Genomic DNA, 19605 nt, shown 5'->3' with positions numbered 1-19605 from the left:
ATTTTATAATCAATTATAAATCTGTTAAAAAATTTTCCCCCAAAAAATTTCCTCCTAATTTTTAAAAGAAATTAGCAACAATTGCTAATATATTTATATAAACTATTACTTATTTTCTTTCTCCACTACTTATTTTTCGTTCTCTTTTTTCTCTTTTCTCTCATTTTTTTCATTATCTTTTTTATTCTCATCTATTTTATTAATTATTTTTTCTTTTCTAACATATTTTATTCATCATTTCTTCTTTTTTTATTTATTTTCTTCATCATTTTTTTTCTCATCTACTTTATTCTTCATCTTTTTTCTCATCTATTTTATTCTTCATAATCTTTTTTTATTCTATTTTCTTCTTTATTTTTTTCATATATTTTATTTATCTTTTTCTTTTTCTTTCTCATCTATTTTCTTTTTCATCATTTTTTTATTTCTTATCTATTTTTATCATCTTTTTTTATCTATTTTCTTTATCATTTTTTTCTCATCTTTTTTCTTCTTCATCTTCTTTTTTTTTCTCATCTTTTTTATTTAATTTATTTTTTTGACATTAAATAAAAATTTTTATACAAATATATTTTTTTGTTAGTAAATTATTTGTAATATTAATTTTTAGTAATTTTTTATTATAATATATATGTATATATGGTAATTGTTTTAGTAATTTGTTTTTTTTATTTAATTTTTTGTTAATATTTTTTATAATATTTATTATTAGTAATTTTTTTATAATATTTTATATTAATTTTTAGTATTAATTTTCATTAATAATGTATTATTTTAGCTTTTGAAAATTTTATTTATTTGAATTTTTTATTTCTTATATAAAAATTTAATTTTTTTATAATTTTTTAAAAATTTGCAATCGCATTTTCGGTTGCTAAATTAGTTGTAAATAACAATCGATTTATAAAATGATTGCAAAATTATAAAATTAAAGACACTAAATTTTTTACAATTGATTATGTTTCGATTGCTATTAGCAGTCGATTTCTATTACTAGATCGATTGCTACTAGCAATCAATAGTTTTTTATAAAATGTTTTATTTTTTTCAAGTTTAAATAATTTAGTAATCGATTTGATTGTAGATTGCTATTTGCAACCAGACTCATTACAACCGACTAAATCAATTGTTAAATTAATTAACAATCGATTTTAATACATTAGCAATCAATTTGGTTGATTGCTAATCTTATTTTCTTTTGTTGTACTATGAAAAGTTATTCTTTCTAACTTATTATTTTTACATGTAACAGCTAGTTCAACGATTATTTTTATCTAACACTTTTATTATAAATTACTGTATAAACAGCTAATCATTAATAATTAATATCTAATAACTGACAACTATAAAAATAGTTAATAGTTATTCAAATAGTTAATACTATAAAATAAGGCCACAAATACCTAATAGTGTTAAATATGTTAATGTGATACATTAAAAAAATTTCTTTTTTTTTTTTTTTTTAATATGGCTTTCAGCGAGTCTCATGTACTTAAATTTTTGTTTCTCTTCTGTTCGTTCTCTCTTTTAACCCTCTCACTGCCTTTATTAAGATGGATTTAAGTATAAAAAAAATTAACATTCAAGTGGATTTTGATTTTATGTGTTAGGTACGTAATACCTAAACTCATTTATATATAATTTAATTAATTATTTATTTTTTATATACAAAAATTTTAAATATATTATATTTAAATAAATAAAATTTAAATATTTTATAAATTATTAAATTTTAAAATAATAAAACTATATTTAAATAAATTACTCATTATAATATATAAGTTAAATGATTCATATAATTTATAATTAATTTTAATCAAGTTTATAACAGAATTGAATGCCAAAAATGCTAATATGCTGATCATACTCAGATTCAGGTATACATTACCATTCCTAGGCTTATCACTAGCCAATTGTGCGTGTGTTTGGCTACCCACGGCACGAGCACGGCATTCACAGGCTACCGGTGACGCTGCTGTTGTGATGTTCTGATTCCAAATTCTCCAACGTCGCATGATTAAGTCTTTTACCTCATTTTCTCAAATTTTGTTTTCTCCTCTATGCCACAACGCCCTCTCCTTTTCTCTGCTTCCTGTGCTCTTGATTCCACTCTACCTTCCCAACTCAACTCAACTCAATTAAATTTTTATTTTAAAAATTTATTATACATGAATTTTTTTTTTTTTCCACTCTTTTTTTTTTTATTTAAAATAAATATATATACACTCTACCTTCTCATTTGAATTTTCTTTTTTATTTAATTTATGCTCTATTTCACAATTTTCTCACCCCCTAGCTCCTAATTATCTGTGAAGGATCCTCGACTCTATATATATATATGTATATATATATATATATATACATGTTTAATTTGTGCTAGATTTGCTTTTGTTTAGTTTGTGATTAATATGGACTTGCCTTGCGGGATTTGAGGTTGTTGTGTATTTTTATGTGGTCTAGGTTTAAATGGTGGGGTGGTGGTGGAGAATTCCGTTCATCTCCATTATTGAGTTAAATTTTTCTTGAGATAAATGTTTTTTAGTTATTTTTTGCTTTGTAGAGATAGAGATTGACATGGAATAGACGAGTAATTTACCATTCTATGTAGGTATGTTTACATGGCAGTGTTATTAAACCGTTTAGGAAGTTTACTCAGTAATTAGGTGATTAATGGGTTAGTGCATATACTTTAAAATTAATAAAAAATTTAAAAATTATAAAAATTATAAAAAAAAATTAAATAAATATATTAATAAAAATAATTAAAAAAATATAATTATAAAAAAAAAAAATTTAAAATTTATTTTTTTTTTTATTTTTTTTTTTTTTTTTTTTTTTTTATATATTTAATATATAATATAAAAATAAATATATATATAATTATCTTTTTAATATTTATGAATATATATATATATATATATATATATATATATATATATATATATATATATATATATATATATATAAAAATTATAATTTAAAATTTTTTTTTTTTTCTTTTTTTATTTTTTTTATTTTTTATTGAAAAAGAAAAATTATATTAAAATAAAAAAATGAAAAAAAATAAACGTATCACATACACAATCGTTCAACATCACATCAAATTCGTTCAACATATTTATTTATTTATTTATTTCATTTATTTAGTTTTTTTGATTTTTTATTCATTCAAATTCGAAATTAATTTTTACATAAAAATAAAAATATAATATAATTTCTCATCATAATCAAATTTGTAAATAATGATATATTAAAAATTAAAAATAAAATTATATAAGATTAATTAAATAAATTTAATTAATAGACCAACAAAAATAAAAAAAAAAAAGATAATAAAAAAAAAAAAAATTTTTAAATAATAATTTAAAATTTAATAATAAAATTTTTTTTTTAATAAAAAAAAATTTTTTTTTAAAAATAATATATTTTTTTGTAAAAAATTAAAAATTTTATTCTTTACTTTTTTGTTTTTTTTAACTTCCTTTTTTTATGCTCCTTACTTTTTGTATCCTTGATGTTATCTCCATCTATAGGAGCTAAAAACCCTCGACCCTTGAAATTATAGGCATATACTCTTCTGGCTAATTCTATTTAACCATGTTTGCTTGCACCAATTAGGAAAATAAACATATATGCTTTAATGGGTAAGGAATTATTCTATGCACCCAGTGTACATGTTTTCTCATTCATATAAAATTGGAGTTCACCTTTCTTATTTTATGGAGAATATGCCCATTTTGAAAAGCTGAATTTAACAGCTGATTCTGTAATTTTCTAGTTGATGATTAATGGAGGTTATGTTCCGAATGAATTGTGAATCCATTCCATAAAACTTGTAATATCTCATTCCATAAAAATTTCAAACAAACTACATTCCGAGCACCATAAATCATTTATACAATATTTTATTTTTTTAATTAATTTTAATTTTAATTTTAATGCCATTAACACGTTGATTTCGACATGGCTGTGACCATTTTATAATCACAGCCTAATTCCCCACCGCAGATTTTCGAACAAATTAGAAAGCATCAAGAATGGAGCCCTTATGTTGTGGTTCCATACTAGCATGACGACAGACTAACCCCATGATGCGAAAACGACATCATTTCACGTCAAGTATTGATAGAATAAAAAGATTTTTCATGCTACGCTAACACCAGCCAACTATTATAAGGCTTTATTTGGTTCAAAATGCTTTATTTTTTATTAAAAAGTATATTTTTCGAAAAAACACTTTTGAAAACTTATTTTATGTAAAATATAATATAAATATGTTTGATATATAAATTAATTTCTCATAAAATTATTTATTTTTAAATTATACAAAATAAAATGGCCATAAAATATTTTAAAGTATAATAAATTAAATGACAAATTGATAAATTCATTATACTTTCTCTAATAAGTTCATTTTAGCTTGTAAAACTATATATGATAATTATATTTAATAAGTTCATTTTAGCAAGTAGTCTAGTAAATGATGCTTATGTCGTAATTGCAATAATAAATTACTGATTTTATCTCGATATTATAATAATTATATTTAATTCCTTAAAATTAATAAGCAATAAAATTGATTGAAATTAAGATTTAATTAGTATATTTAAGCTTGTGTTTTTATTATTGAGCCTTGCATGAAAATTTATATTTGATTGAACCTCTAAATTTGTATTTTTGCTCAAATTTCATTTTTTAATAGATAAAATAAAAAAAATTAGAATTTTCAATGACATTAAATTTAGTAATGAAAATCAATTTTTTGTGTTTGTAAACCCTCTTCGAAAGCTTGTGTTTGATTGAGCTTTTAGCTAGACTTTTATAGTTGCTCACGTTACGCCGTTTTTAATAGATACAATGAAAAATAATTAAAATTTTAAACATTATTAAATAAATTGATGTGATATTATCACGAAATTTCACTTGAATATTTACAGTCATTTAAAGAAAATCACTTAATAAAAATGAAAAAATATAACGAAATTCTTCCATTTTAGCTAAGATTTCAAACTGAATCCAAATGAGAAAAAAAAATATAAATGCCAAAACCCTTTGTTCATAGGCTTGCATTTAATTCTGAAGTGTTTGGTGTAAGGTTAAAAAATTAAATATTAAGTATTACTCTTATAAATTTTAAAAGAGTAATTGTTAAAAGGTAAAAAAAAAAATTAATAGTGCAATAATTTATAATGTTTAATAAAAAATTAAAAAAATTTTAAATAAAATATAGTGTTATTCTATTTATTACGTTTTGTTAATCTAATCTCTTCAAGGGGTTAAATGTTAAGAAAGTTAAAAATTACTATCTTCTAAGCTGCTTTTAGGTTGGAAAGCTCAAGTAGATGCATATATATTAAGCTAAATGGAATCTTGTTATTTTTCAAGAAACAGAAATAAATAACTAATTTCCACATTTATCAAAGTGACAAAGATCCTGTGATGAGTAAGATACAGTGGGGGGAGAATATTAACAAAAGCACACACCAAGCAAGAGGGGACTCATAAGTGGCCAAAAGAGGAAAATTTTGGACATAAAATAATACAAGAATAGACAAATTCCCAATGATGATTGACATCAGAATTCAGCTTGCAGGCAGTGGTCATGTCTTTCTCTATTTCTATGCTGCAAATTCAGCAAGATAGTTAAAAGAGGAAGAAGTGTTTAATAAGAGATTTTCCCTTTATTCCTCTGAAGGGATGTTTTACAGTGCCACAACATATTTTCTTTTGCAAATGTGTTGTCACATCTGCTCCTTTAGTAAAAAGAGTTAAAAGGCTGAGGGTGGGTGGGCAAGTGGGGTCAGAATATGAATTTGTGTTGTTTTTCTGGCGTAGATGGTGATTCTCTTTTCCTATCACTGTCTCCTATACGTTGATAAGAAACCCACTGGACAATGATCATTCCCACCCAGATTAGTAATATTGAATTTGCTTGTGAATGCATTAAATCATTAAAAAAAAAAATTTACATCAGTATATCAGTTATCATGACATGTTAGTTTGGTGTTATTACTTTCCCCTGCCAAAAGAGTGAAATGACAAGATCTGTACATTATTCCAACACTCAAGAAGTCTTCTAGCTTGGGTCTGGTTCAGAGCTGATGGTTAAGGGGCCAGAAGATTTCCTAGGATCATACGTTTGAGTTGTAGAATTCTCGTCTAGCATCTCAACCCAGAAAATTTTAGATTAAGCCTTAATCGAATAGAATTGAGTTGCATTATCATCAAAAGCTATGATTAATATTTCTCAGGCGAGCAGTTTAATGCTGATTTATTCAGTAGTTTGATAATCTCATTGCCATATTTGCCATTCTGGCTATAACACATGTTGATGAATCTGTGTACAATTCCCAGGTTCAGCCATGCCACAATGATACAAGTATCTTTTGGCTTTTTGGCTTGCAACACAAAGCCAAAAGACGATAAATATGAACTTACGGCATCCTTCTAAATATTATAATGCTGCATCTAAAATCACAAAAGACAAAACAATAATATTTCAGGCAGTAGTCATGTCATCAGAAAAGCTGATTCTAATTCTGATTTCTGAATGGTCACTATTCCAAATTATTTGATGGGAATTATTACAGGAATAGGTTCTCTTGTTTTTTTGGAAGGGAAATTTACCCAAAATCAGTTGGGAAGTCAATGTATAATTTTAGTTCAACCTCAGTTAACTCTTTGCTTTTGCTGTTTCAAAGACTGGCGTGAGTTTCAAAACCTTGCCACTGAAAAAATAAAATCAGAAAGTTCCAGCTGAAGGCGGGCAAAACTTAAAGTTCTGCAGTGCAGGCAATGATAAAGAAATGGCCACAGCATGGGTTTCCAAAGCCATTGTCTCTAAAGTGAGAGATTAGAGAAGGGTTGCCATATCTTAGAATTAGCAGCTTACTGGACCTTCTCGAAAAAATCTCTCTTTTTCCTCATAATAATGTACGTGTTTATGCGAATAATCTAAAAACTTGTTGGCATTGACATTGATTTTGCTTTGAGATTGCTTCCTAGCTCAATAACCTTTCAATAGTTTTTCTCCTTGCAGCATCAATTCTGGTTATCTTCATAAGAATCCTATTGCATGGTAGCCCCACTATTGGCAGCTTTTGCTCACCCTGCCAAAATTTAATCCAATAAACAGAATGAGACAGTGATCCTGAGCCACCAAATTAGTGATTATAGAACATTAAAACAGGAAAAGTAATACTCATAGGAAACCATAATGTTGCCAAGTGTATGGTGATGATCAAGATTTTGATGCTATAATATAAATAATTCATTTTGCTTGCTACATTCAAAAGCATTATGCATGGGCAAAGATTATTCAGGAAAAAATTGATAATCTTTGCACCATCTATATGCACACTTGTGGGCATGGATAAGCAGAATATAGTTAAGAGACATGTACTGTATTATGTTAAAACACAAAGGTAGGATCAGATCATAGGACTTCAATGTCTTTTAAAAGAACATTGCACTGCAAGTCAATGAATATGCTGAGAGAGGTTCTCTGAGTTGCAAATAACAAAGCAGTAATTTGCAGTGCATATGATAAAATGTAAAACAGGAAAACCATATCATTAGTTGATTATGTCTCTAGGCATGTCAGACTTTAAAAGAAAATCGAGTTTCTAGTATTGTAGGAAGATATAGACTGAGGGTTCAATATCTTCAAAAGAACTATCTTCAGGTTATTGATCACTAAGAGAGGCTCTTTAAGCTGAAAACAGGATGGCAGAAATTGCATTGCCTAGAATAATAATAAACTAAAATAAAGAACACATCTTGACTATTGAATGCATGTCACATTTTTCATATTCTGTGCAGTTTTCCATAATTGAACCAATACAAATCATGTTCTGAAATTTTATAAGATAGGATTAAAGCCGGATAACCAATACAATTCCACAAGTTCATCAACAGAATGGAGAGATATGCTCAAAAGAAAAGCCAAATTCAATTCAAGTTTCTCTGGAACTTGATGAATCTTAGCAGACTTGTTTAAAAGGTCATTATCAAGTTTATGTTCCCTCTTCAAATGGAATCTTGATAAGGGAATTCAGGATATGCAGGCTAGAATACTCGCATTCAAATATGAACGTTTGGTGTTATTCAATATTATTAGACCATCTTGTTAATGAAAGACAAGGCCGTGAAGGTCTTTGACATTTACAGATGCTGGGGCCTGGGGTAAAACTGACGCTGTGTTTATGCATAAACTATGAGGGATCTAAAAGATCCATAAATCAATAGAGTTCTATAATCTTCAGTTCACATCGTGACATTTTCCGGACATGGAGAAAAAATTTTACCATATCTAGGTGACAATTTAGTCCTTAAACTTGTTATGTTTTCACAATTGAGGCCCTGACAAAAAATTTTAACAACAAAGTTCACAAACCTGGAAATTTGGGGGCAATTCAGCCCTTTCAATCGAATCACAGTTAAATCATTCCCAGTGGACTAACAAACTTGAACAAGGATCCCAATAACTGAACCAAAGATAACTTTACTCTCCACGATGTAATATATATCAAAAAAGGACATGAAAGATTAAAAAACAAAAATCTAGTAAGAAAAATTATGGGGAATAAAGGGTGAATAAAAATAGAAGTCGCATGATGCGTGAGAGCGAGGGAGCACAAACTCCACCGAACCAACAATTTGTCCAAGTTTTTGGCGTTTTAGCTTGGATCGGTTGTCTTACCAGCCCTTTGTACCTAAAAAATATATCATTTTTAAATTAGTATTAATATTTAAATTTTAGTTAATATTTAGAGTAATTTACAATTTAATCCTTTATTTTACTATTATTGACACTTCAGTCTCTGTATTTTGAAGTAGACTTAATCTCTCAATTTTACTTCCATCACACACTTTGATTTTCCATCCATTTTTGCATTAGTATTTAATATAAATTACTATTTAAAGATAGAAATGGGAGAGGGGAGGAGAGAAATAAAAATGAATAATAGAAAGAGAGATGAAGAAAAATTATAAATAATTAAAAAACTCTGCAAAAAAAGTATAATATTTAAGAATTAAATAATAATTTATCGTTAGTGTGGTAAAAGTAAAATTAGTGAACTAAATAATTTATTTTTTAAAATAAAAAGGTTGAAATATTAACAATAGTAAAATATAGGAACTAAATAATAAAATATCCTTATAATTATACAATATCATTATTTTCTTTAAAAGCCTGTTAAAATTTTAAACAATTCAAATGCGACCTAAGCTAACTCTGGAAAAAAGAAGACAATAAAATATAAATTCTTGGCGTGCTAACTGTGTAGAAGAATTCATCCTCAAAATATCAGAATGCATCATAATTACCCAAGGAATAAAAGTAAAAGAATAGCTGACGTTAAAAGCTAATTTGAACTTTCATCCAAGAGCTCAAAACAGACTAGGAAATAAGATGGCAATCCGGTGCCATGCCCCATTCAATTATTTATATTTCTAGCTGATTACAGTTGGAAAGAATAAATATTTCAAACCAAATCATTGTCAACCTATGTTATAAGGAACAGAAAAAGCATGACGCTATGAAAAAGGTAAAACAAGATTAATTGTACAGGAGAAGAGAGGAAGGGGGTGATGGGGTGGGTGTTGAGGGGGAGGGGAGGGGAGGGGAGCGGGAAAGGAACAAATCAAGTGCTAAATTACAGTTCCTTTTCTCCATTTCAAACTGCTTGTATAGGACTACCATTACCCTGGCTTAACTCTTAACCCACTGCTGGAGCATTGGCATGAAATGCCGACTGTCTCGATGGCTCTCCTATTAATTTCAGGGAGAGTGGGGAGGGCTCTCTTTGGCCTCTCTCAGTCTCTCCTATGCTGAGGTGCGACATGCCAACCAGTTCATCTACATTGACAGGCTCCTTGGGAAAGATTGGAACTGGCTTTAAGACCTCATGATTTGATGTCCCTACGCCTTTTAATTCTTCAAGAGGAGCAGTAGTAGAAGGCCAAAATGGATAAGGGATTGGCATATAAGCAGGATAGAATCCAGGAACAAACTGTGTGAATTCACTTATCTGAGGAACAATTAGAGTGGATTCACTTAACTTGGGAACAGTTTGTTTTGATTCGCTGGAATCCATCACTGTTTCTTCAGAATCTTTAGCTGGATCTTCTGATGCAGTTTCCATTGGTTCATATTCTGGCTTCAGAGATAGGTTCAGTGAAGGTAGTGCGTCTGCATTATCAGTTTCTCCTAAAGATGGCAACTCTTGTTCTTCTGGTACTGTCTGGGGTTCTGCAGCCTGAGAAACACTTGATTAAGCATGGAAATTGGAAATTATTTCATCAAGTCCTGTGTATGACTGATATAACAATTGAAGAAACTAGTCTCCTCATCTAGTCATAATTGAGATTTACACAAACGTTGGCTATAACATTTTCTGCATCAGATTACTCACTTATCGGAAGACAAAATAATAAGAAGAAAGGAAACTTGAATTAGCTAATATCCTGCATTATGCTACGTCATGAGGAGCATCTCACTACTTTTGAGGAAAGCGTAGCACATCTTTGATTTTTGACATCAAAATGGATAGCTTTTATATATAATACAAGATATAATTTGGCAACGTGGCGAGCCCAAAAAGCAACTTCCAGATTCAAAGCCAACCACCATTAGTGTTAACATGAGTCCATATCAACAGATGCAGGTGGGTGGGTGTGTGTGTATAAACATGTAAAAATAACATAAAGAAAGCATTCCAAACCATGTCAAAAAGGCTGGAGCGTCTCTTTCTTCGTGTGGCGTTGCTCTGGCGGATGAAATACTTCTGAGCATGGCTTGCTACCTGGGTAGGAGTTCTAGACACCACATAATTTTTAGCTATTCCACGCCAATCTCCTTTCCCCAATTTCTGAAGACCAATTAAGAATAGCCTATGCTCCTCTTCTGTCCATGGGACACCTAAATTCCAAAACAAAACAAATAAGTGAAAAGATTTAATAGATGACCAATGTGAAAATTTTGGCTGCTCAGCCCCTGGGTAACTATCAGATTGGTAACTAAATAAGAATAATAATAATCATCATCATTTCATTAATAGATTTTGAAAATAAAGCAAATTATATGATTTCAGACTTCACAAAAACAGGCCACTTCATGAAGTAGAACACTCCAATTACAACTCCTGGATGCTGGAAAAAAAAAATGTGTGAAGAAACAATGGCGAGTGAGTGAATGTATCATTTGTTTGAAGTGCAATTCCAAGTTTTATTAAAAGCAAAAGCTGCATGAATTCAGAAATGGACTTCCCAATTAAACATTAATCTAATCACTCCATCAGAACAAATCCTACAGCAAGAAAATTGGAACCACAGGATTCCTTCATTAAATGCATATGATCCAGTGCCAAATAAGGGGAAACAAACATCTTCGCAGAAATCACCTTAAAATGCAGATCAGAGCTTAAGTCCAATCAAATAGTTGCTCCTATTTGGCAGAACAGTCCAGTTGGAGTGCACTCTGCCAATGGATCCAACAGTAAAATGAATACATGTTCATGTAATTTAATGCAATCCCAACAATCTAAATGCAAAATGTATAGCAGTTTCAGCTTTGGAGAAATTTTGCATTACAATTAAAGGCTGGTATTTTCTACAGAAATATAAAGAGAGAAAAAACTTTTTTCATTTTCGTAATCAGAAAAATACCACTTTCAAATGAGCAGGAATACATTAACCAAAAAAAAAAAGCTTGATGCACTTATCTTCTGAATCAAATAGTGCACTCCAACTTCCCTCACTTATTTATTAATGAGTGCTGATAAGCTTTATGACTCGGAAAGAATAGTGTCAAGCAGAATATTCGCAGATGATAGATCAGCACATTGCAGACATATGTCAAAAAACATGACTGTATTATGTGAGAAATTACCAAGGGTACAAAGCACAGTCAATATCTTTCACAACAATACAAAAGTTTGAAGGAAAAATTTTGAAGATGTTGCTCTAGCAAGAAGGTTAAAGATGAAAAAAATGCCAACAAAATATTCACATTATCGTGGGAATATTTGCACACTGTCATCCACTCACTTTTGTCCTTTCTTCGTTGCTCTATTATCTTTCTTCCCAAATCATCCTAAACAATTTTAGAATTGAAAGAACTTCAAGTTAAGTAACATTCTCAGCTTCACACCTAAGAATTTCCTAGGCAACCCACTCTAATATGCACTATCACTCCCATTAAGAAATTATTGAAATTGTGTGGTCACCTTGAACTCCCAATTTAACTATTCCCCTTTTTTTAAAAAAAAAAAAAAGTTAAAAACAAGAGTTCCCATTTAAATCCAACCAGTTATTTTCACTAGAAAGCCTAAGCAAGAAACTATTTTAGCAAACTCTATAGAGTGACATTTTCATGTTAAATTGGCAAAAATGTTCGTGCATTTCATTGTAAGAGCAGGATATATAAATGAGGTGTTTTTCTTTGATTATATGTACTGCATAAGCATTAAATCAAAAACAAGTTAAAAACAAGAGTTTCCATTTAATCCAACAAGTAGTTTCACCAGAAAGCCTAAGCAAGAAAATATTTTAGCAAACTCTAGAGATCAACATTTTCTTGTTAAATTGGCAAAGATGTCCGTGCACTTTCATTGTAAGAGCAGGATATATAAATGAGGTGTTTTTCTTTTATCATTTGTACTGCATAAGCATTTAGCATATATCACCATCTAAAAGCATGAAAACGTATTAAAGTGTTTGTTTAAAAAGGTCAAAAATTTCTTACTAACTTCTTTGGCAATGTAGCCCTCATCAAAGAGACTCTCTCTGAACGAACTATACAATTTGATGTCATTTCCAGATAAATGAAAATCCAAAAAAAAAAAAAAAATTGGGCATAATAATACTTTAAAGTTCTTTCAAAAGTCAACCAGCATCGAAATTGGAATACACAAACACAACCCTCACAACCAAGATCAGATAACACAAAAATACTCACAATTATATGCAAATTAGAATTAAAAATTGAAAATATGATGAAAGTGTAACTGATCATATCAACAAACAGAATTAATTACCCAAGATAAAATAAAAAAAACCAAAACAAATCCGAATATGATATATAATTACATAATCTCTCAAAAACAATGATACAAATAAGTGTAAGCTTTTAAAAAAACGAAAAACTTAAAAAAAAAAAATCATATCAGCAAACCAAAAAAACAATTCCTAAACTTATCAGATAAAACAAATAAAAAAAAAAGACCTTATCTTTATCTTTTTGCCGCGGAAAAACATGAAAAAACTTACCTTTCTTTCTCTCTCCGCGTCGATTGGTGGAGCAGCTAGCATGGACCGGGTCATCAGACAAATACCCGTCTGGAACGTTACGCGAATCGCGGACGTGATCCGATGAGGGAGAGTCAGGATTAGGTGAAGCGGCTGCTGATGACGAGGAATGGTAGTGCGCCGACAAGTTGCCCATACTGGCACTCTTCTTGATAATGGACCCATCGGTGAGTCTGACGCCGAAGAGCCTGACTCCGGCAGCGGAAGACGCTGACGAAGATGACACGCCAGAGGAGCGCGTGGGGCAGGTGCGGGAGTTGTGGCCGTTGTTGCTGCAATGCGAGCATCGTCGAGTCATGGTGAATGACTCGGTCTAATCGCCGCCGAGTTAACCGGAGCAAGGATAATATAGAGAAACAAATAAAAGGATAAATAAAGGAGTTTATAAATAAAGTTTCCAGAGAGAGAAAGAGGAAAATAGAGAGAGAGCGGGAAGGAGAGATTGCATGGAAGATGAAGGGAAAAAGGAAGCGGGTAATTTATTTGGGGAGAGAGATACGGTGAAGGTAGGGGTAATTTTGGAATTTTATATTTTCAAGGGAATATAAGAGGGAATGTACATTTCATATTACTTAGATTCCATATCAATTTATTATAGAAAATACGATAATTTAAGATAAATTTATAATTTATTTTATAAAATTTTGACAAAATAATTTTTTTATAATGTAGTTAATTATAAAAATTTTATTAACTTAATTGAAAAATAAAATTTTTTATATAAAAAAATATATTATATTTTTTAAAAAAATTTAAGAGATAAATTATATATGATAAATTTTATTAAAAGATTATAACAATAAGTTTAAGGTTTATTAAATATTATTTATTAAAATTTTTAAAATATATTATATGCTTTTTTTATGTGAGAAAATTTTATTTTTATTAAATTAATAAAATTTATATAATTAATTAAAATTTATTTTAAAATATCTTTGTAATAAAGTAATTATATTTTTTATAGAACCCATTAACTATAAAAAGCATCATAAGGGAATTTGAAAATAAAGGGGTTAATTGGTAGTTTATAATTTTAATAATATATTTAAAAACTAAATAAATGCAAAAAATAATTTAAAACTTCATTTAAATTATTAATAGTAATTATTAAAATAATTATTTATCAAAACTTAAGTTTAAATTTTTACTCTCTTAAAATTATTAAAATAATTATAAAATATATTAATAGCAAAATGTTCATTATATTTTTTAGAAACCTAAAAAATTAAAAACGAATTCAATTTTTTGTTAATATTTAGAAAATATGCAATTATTTAAATTTAGTATTTCTCAACTCAAAAACAAGTCATTGAAAAGGAACAAAGATGATGCGAAAAATACAATATTTTGTAAAATTTGATAAGATTATCCATTAAAAAATCAAAAAAAATCCAAGATAATAATATTTAAATTAAATTTATCTATAAACTAAAAAATAAAATATTTTGAAATTTTAATAATTTAAAATAATAGAATTTAAATTTTATTTTAAATACATCGAATTTTTTATAAAATTATTTAATGGATAAAATGGGGGAAAATAAAAATAAATTTGTGCGTTGCAAAAATATCTTGCTTGCGTGTTGTATGACCAAAGCTCCTCTGGTCTGAGGCTGAGCTGGAAGAAAAAGAAATACAAGAAAAAGAAAAAGAGGGTTGAGAAAGGTCGCCTAGTAAACAACTTCAAAGACGTGGAAACAACTGAAGAGCTTTTATCATAGCCGTGTCCTTCTTTCGTCTCCCTAAGATTATGAATTTGAAATTCCTTGCACATGAAATCAAATCCCCTTTGACAAGTGTCCCTAAATCAACACTTTCCATGATCTCTGTGCCTTCCAAGCTGCAAATTGTCCCTTTTCTATCTTGTTTTTTTCGTTATTCAATAATTAAGAATCTAAAATTTTCATATGTCTTATTCAGTAATATTTTAATAATTATTAATTATTTTAATAATTAATTATTTATATAATAATTTAAAAAAATATTAAATAAAAATAATTATTAAATTAATTATTAAATATAAAAATAATAATATTATTTTATTAAATATTTATCAAAGCACCCATTTAATCTCTAAAAATTAAAAAAAATTATTTTTTATAAATTATTTTTTTAATTTTTAAATACTATTATAAATAATATATAACTAAATAATATAATTAAAAGAGAAAATATCTTTATCAGTTAAAATACTAAAAAATATCTCAAAATTGTTACTAAATTAGGTGACATATTATAAAATAAATATTAGATCACTGATTTTCATAATTTCTTTTTTTTCTTTTAATATAATTTAAAATTATAATAAAATTATTGATTTTGAGTGTTTAATATACAATTTTTATCTGTTTTTAAAATTTAATAGGCAATAATTTAAAACAATAATTATATTGCCAAAAATAATATTTTCAATTAATGATTAACTGAAGTTTTTGAATAAAAAGGTTTAAATCTATTGCTTTTTTTAACATGCGTAAATATGTATCCATCAAATCATTTAATACACTAATTTATATGAAAAAATTGTGTTAAATAAATATAAATTATATTTAATTATTATTTTTATTAAAAATTATTTTTTCACTTTAAAAAATTAAGGTGCATTATGCAATTCAATTTTAATTTTGAATAAAAAAATCGATTGCCAATAGGAGTGGACTATGAACTACCTAACCTGGATGATCCTCTATTTTGTTTGTACATTTACGCAAATGGAAGACACAGACACACGGTCACAGTTTACCCAAAATCCATCAAATTTCACCACTTTAATTCCTAGGGAAAACATCATTTCATGACCAAAATGCCCTCCATGCCTAGGGGGCATATTCGAAATTTTAAGAAAATGAATCACTCGGTGATGTACGGCGAAGGAGTTTCAAATGAGTTAGGACTTTCTTGACCAACCATAGTGTTACACGTGAAATTAAGATGGCCCACCTATACTCAGTGTGGGGCCATGGTAAAAGATGACCGCACACGAGTTCTGATAGCATTAATGGGATTGGGATTCTCTTACCTTTGATGATTTTCCTAATCCACAAAGGAACGGCCACTAATTATTATGTCTTTCAAAGCTCTTCTGCTTCAATTTGCTAAATAAATTCAACTATTGATTTGGTGTCCCATCGACAAAAAGCTCCATCCTAACTTTTCACACGACCTTTTGTGCGATTGTGGATTGTTTAATTTTAATTATTGTCTATGATTTTAAATATTCATTTATTTAATTAAATTGCACTTCGTTTCACTTAATTAAGAATTATTTTATAGTGCTGGGTGTTAATATATATTGTTTTTCTTATTAAGAAAATATAATATTTATATATAAAAAAAAATCTCATGTCAATTATATCATATTTGGGATTTAATTGTTATTATTTAATTTGAGATGATAGATGTCTATTGAAATGTGACATAAAAAAATTTGAGTTAGAATTGGATAATCATCTCCATCCTAAAATTAAAATGGGTGGGTGCGTGAAAGCATCTAATGGAAAAAGCAGTATATTCTTTTTCGCCCAGACGGATGACGATAACACCAGCAAAAAGATAAGTCTATTTAAAATGATCAACTGAAGATAAATTTAAAAAAAATATATATATATATGCAGCAACTCATATTAAAAAAAAAAATATTATCCTTAAAATTATTTAAAAAATTTCAATACATATATCAATAATTATTTTAATTAATTAATAAAATTATAATAATTTTATCGTAGCTTTTGATTTTTATATTTAGAATTTGATAAATTAATGTCATCGCATTTGCTAAGAGGAAATCAAGTGGTTGAAATTTACCCTGTGATGTAATCATGAGGAAGAAAATGCTAAAGTTTTGTACTAGCACATAAAAAAATTACTAAATATTAGTATGCCAAAAAATGTACGGACAAGTGAGAAAACAGTAGATTGGGAGTGAGCCACGTGGCAGATGATGGGTTAGAATATAATAGATTAGATAAGGTGGGAGCAAAGTCAATCTTTGCATACCCTTTGTTTTGTCATATTCAAGGGGATAACATGGAGCCTCACTTTTCACCTATTGTGGCTAAAGAAAATGAAATAAAGAATGTTATCTTCTTCAAGGCCAAGGGGGGGAATTGAACTTCCTTCCTTCCTTTCTTCCTTCCAAGAATCTTTGAGAGATTACTATAACATGTTTGCTTCCAATATGCCAAAAACTTACCAATTACGTTTTCTCCATTCATGTGTGTGTGTGTGTTTGTTTGTTCTCTACATATTGTTAATATTAATATCTTATCTTCATATACCCATGAGAATTTATAGCAATTAAGGATTTCCACTCATGATAAGGCTTATCTTGTTTTCCTCCTTTACCTTCTTTTAGATCTCTATTATTATTTTTCAAGACAATGACATATTTAATACAAAAGATAATTATTATTTATATAACATCTAATCTTTATTAAATTTTTTTTTCAAAATCATTTTTTCACTATTTATTTTGATATCTCAATATAAAATATTTAAAAAAAATAAACAAAGAGGATGGATGATAAAAAAGTATTTGTTTGGGTCAATTCATCTTCATGATCATGAGCAAAAGATAATAATGGAAAAAAAGGAAAAAAAACAGTAGGCGTGCATTAAAATCAAAAGAAATAGACAGTTTTGACCAAAATCATAACAGCAGTTATCGGTGATTTGTGAAGCGTGCAGGTTTAGCCGCCTCGTGATTTTTCAAAACCTAACCTTAATGTCCCACATGATATTGGGTTTTTTTTTTTTTTAAAGCTCAATTATACCTCCCTATTTGGAAATTTTAGTTATTTTTAATTTTTTTATTTAATTTAATTTAAAATTTCTTATTTTTTAATTAAAATTAAAATTTTAATTTTAAAATTCAAAAATTAAACTTTTTATTTTTTTATTTAAATTAAAAAAATCAAGGAATTTAATTTATAAAATTTAATTTTAGACTAAATTAAATTTAAATAAAAAATTTTAAATTAATTTAGATAAAAAATTAAAAAAAATTAAACTAAAATTTTTAAATAAATACAGTGATTAAATTAAATATTGTTATTTTTTTTTTATAAAATTTTAAATCTAAATCTAATTAAGGGGGCGATATACCGCCTTTAATCACCAAACTAATTGGAAATTTTGTTCTTATACATTACGTGTCGCTCTTTGCTTTTTTCATTTCAACGAAAGAAATACAATATACGCTTTGAACTTCTCACTTTATATATATATATGTTGGGCCATAAACTCTCTAATAAGTATAATATAAATTGATTTTTAATATGACATTATTTATAATATTATCTATAAATTAAAAAAAAAAACTATATATGCAAAAAATAAAAAGTTTACAAGGAATTTTATTAATTCATGTAATAAAATTTTAATAATACATAAATCAAGCAGGTATATATAGGTGTGTGTAACTCTCCCTGTGTGAGCTTAACAAAGAATAGGTGTAACTGAAAAGTTAATGGAGCCTGTAGAAACTATAAAGAGGAGGAAGACTGACATAGCTGGATGGAAAAAGTTGAAGAGATTTGTGACACAGATTATATGCTGTGGTATTCTAGGGTCGAGAAGAATAGAAATGGGATCGGGATTTTAGCTATCGTTAGCTTTCTGGGCTTTGCTTATGCTTGAAATGTGAAAGTTTGCTTTGCAAGAATGCTACCCGAATCCTGGAAGAGTTGGTTCAAACCACAGTTATGAGAAACCCACACAAATAAACTTGATATCACATCCAGTTGAAAACGTCTGCTGTCTACATTTTTAAACAGCTAAAACTCCTAGAGAGATTATTTACAAGTCTTGGTATATCACATTCATATAAATCTCTCTTCATATTTTCAGAAAAATCCCATCTGTTTTTATTTTTTATTTTTTTTCAGGAAAACCTCACTGGTTTGTGAATATGATCAGATGTACACTACATATATTTAATAATTTTCCTTTTCGGCATGCGTAAAATTGCCTCTACTTCAAAAGCATGAGCATCAGTATCTTCATGCTTATCTGGTTCTGCATAATTATTTTCACCATAGCGAACCGGATTGATCAAGCATAGAGAGACCACTAACTTCGAACAACCATATAGAAAATTTTTCCAATCACATACATAATCCCATTTGTTTAGAATTCTTTTTATCAGCTACGCAAGTTGACTCGTCCAGTACCATCCTGATCTTTTTGCTGGATTCACTTGTCCAACTACTGTCACTTTCCTGAATCTACTTATTTATTACACCCTTTCAGTAGGGGGATTCGGGCTTCTTAGATGACTATTCTGACTAGATGAAG

General features: G+C 28.1%; 1 protein-coding gene across 1 annotated transcript; it reads right to left on the bottom strand.

Annotated features, from left to right (window-relative positions):
• Positions 1 to 9404: 9404 nt before the first annotated feature.
• Positions 9405 to 13861, bottom strand: LOC110655685 (transcription factor MYBS3). The gene is made up of 3 exons (XM_021812120.2): positions 13273 to 13861; positions 10728 to 10924; positions 9405 to 10262 (listed from the first exon to the last, which is right to left on the bottom strand). Exons 1-3 carry the CDS (start codon positions 13607 to 13609, stop codon positions 9723 to 9725), a joined length of 1074 nt encoding a protein of 357 aa, XP_021667812.1. The 5' UTR covers positions 13610 to 13861; the 3' UTR covers positions 9405 to 9722.
• Positions 13862 to 19605: the final 5744 nt, after the last annotated feature.

The sequence above is a fragment of the Hevea brasiliensis genome, chromosome 6, assembly GCF_030052815.1.
Source record: "Hevea brasiliensis isolate MT/VB/25A 57/8 chromosome 6, ASM3005281v1, whole genome shotgun sequence".
In the NCBI taxonomy this organism is placed as follows: domain Eukaryota; kingdom Viridiplantae; phylum Streptophyta; class Magnoliopsida; order Malpighiales; family Euphorbiaceae; genus Hevea; species Hevea brasiliensis.
This window is presented reverse-complemented; position numbering and strand designations above follow the sequence as displayed.

Bases quoted from the DNA above. Each gene is read 5' to 3' on its own strand.
- LOC110655685 (XM_021812120.2), bottom strand. From the start codon at position 13,609: ATGACTCGACGATGCTCGCATTGCAGCAACAACGGCCACAACTCCCGC. The intron at 10,925-13,272 runs GTAAGTTTTTTC...TTTGGAATTTAG, and splicing joins ACGCGGAGAGAGAAAGAAAG to GTGTCCCATGGACAGAAGAG. The intron at 10,263-10,727 runs GTTTGGAATGCT...AGTGTTTCTCAG, and splicing joins GCTCCAGCCTTTTTGACATG to GCTGCAGAACCCCAGACAGT.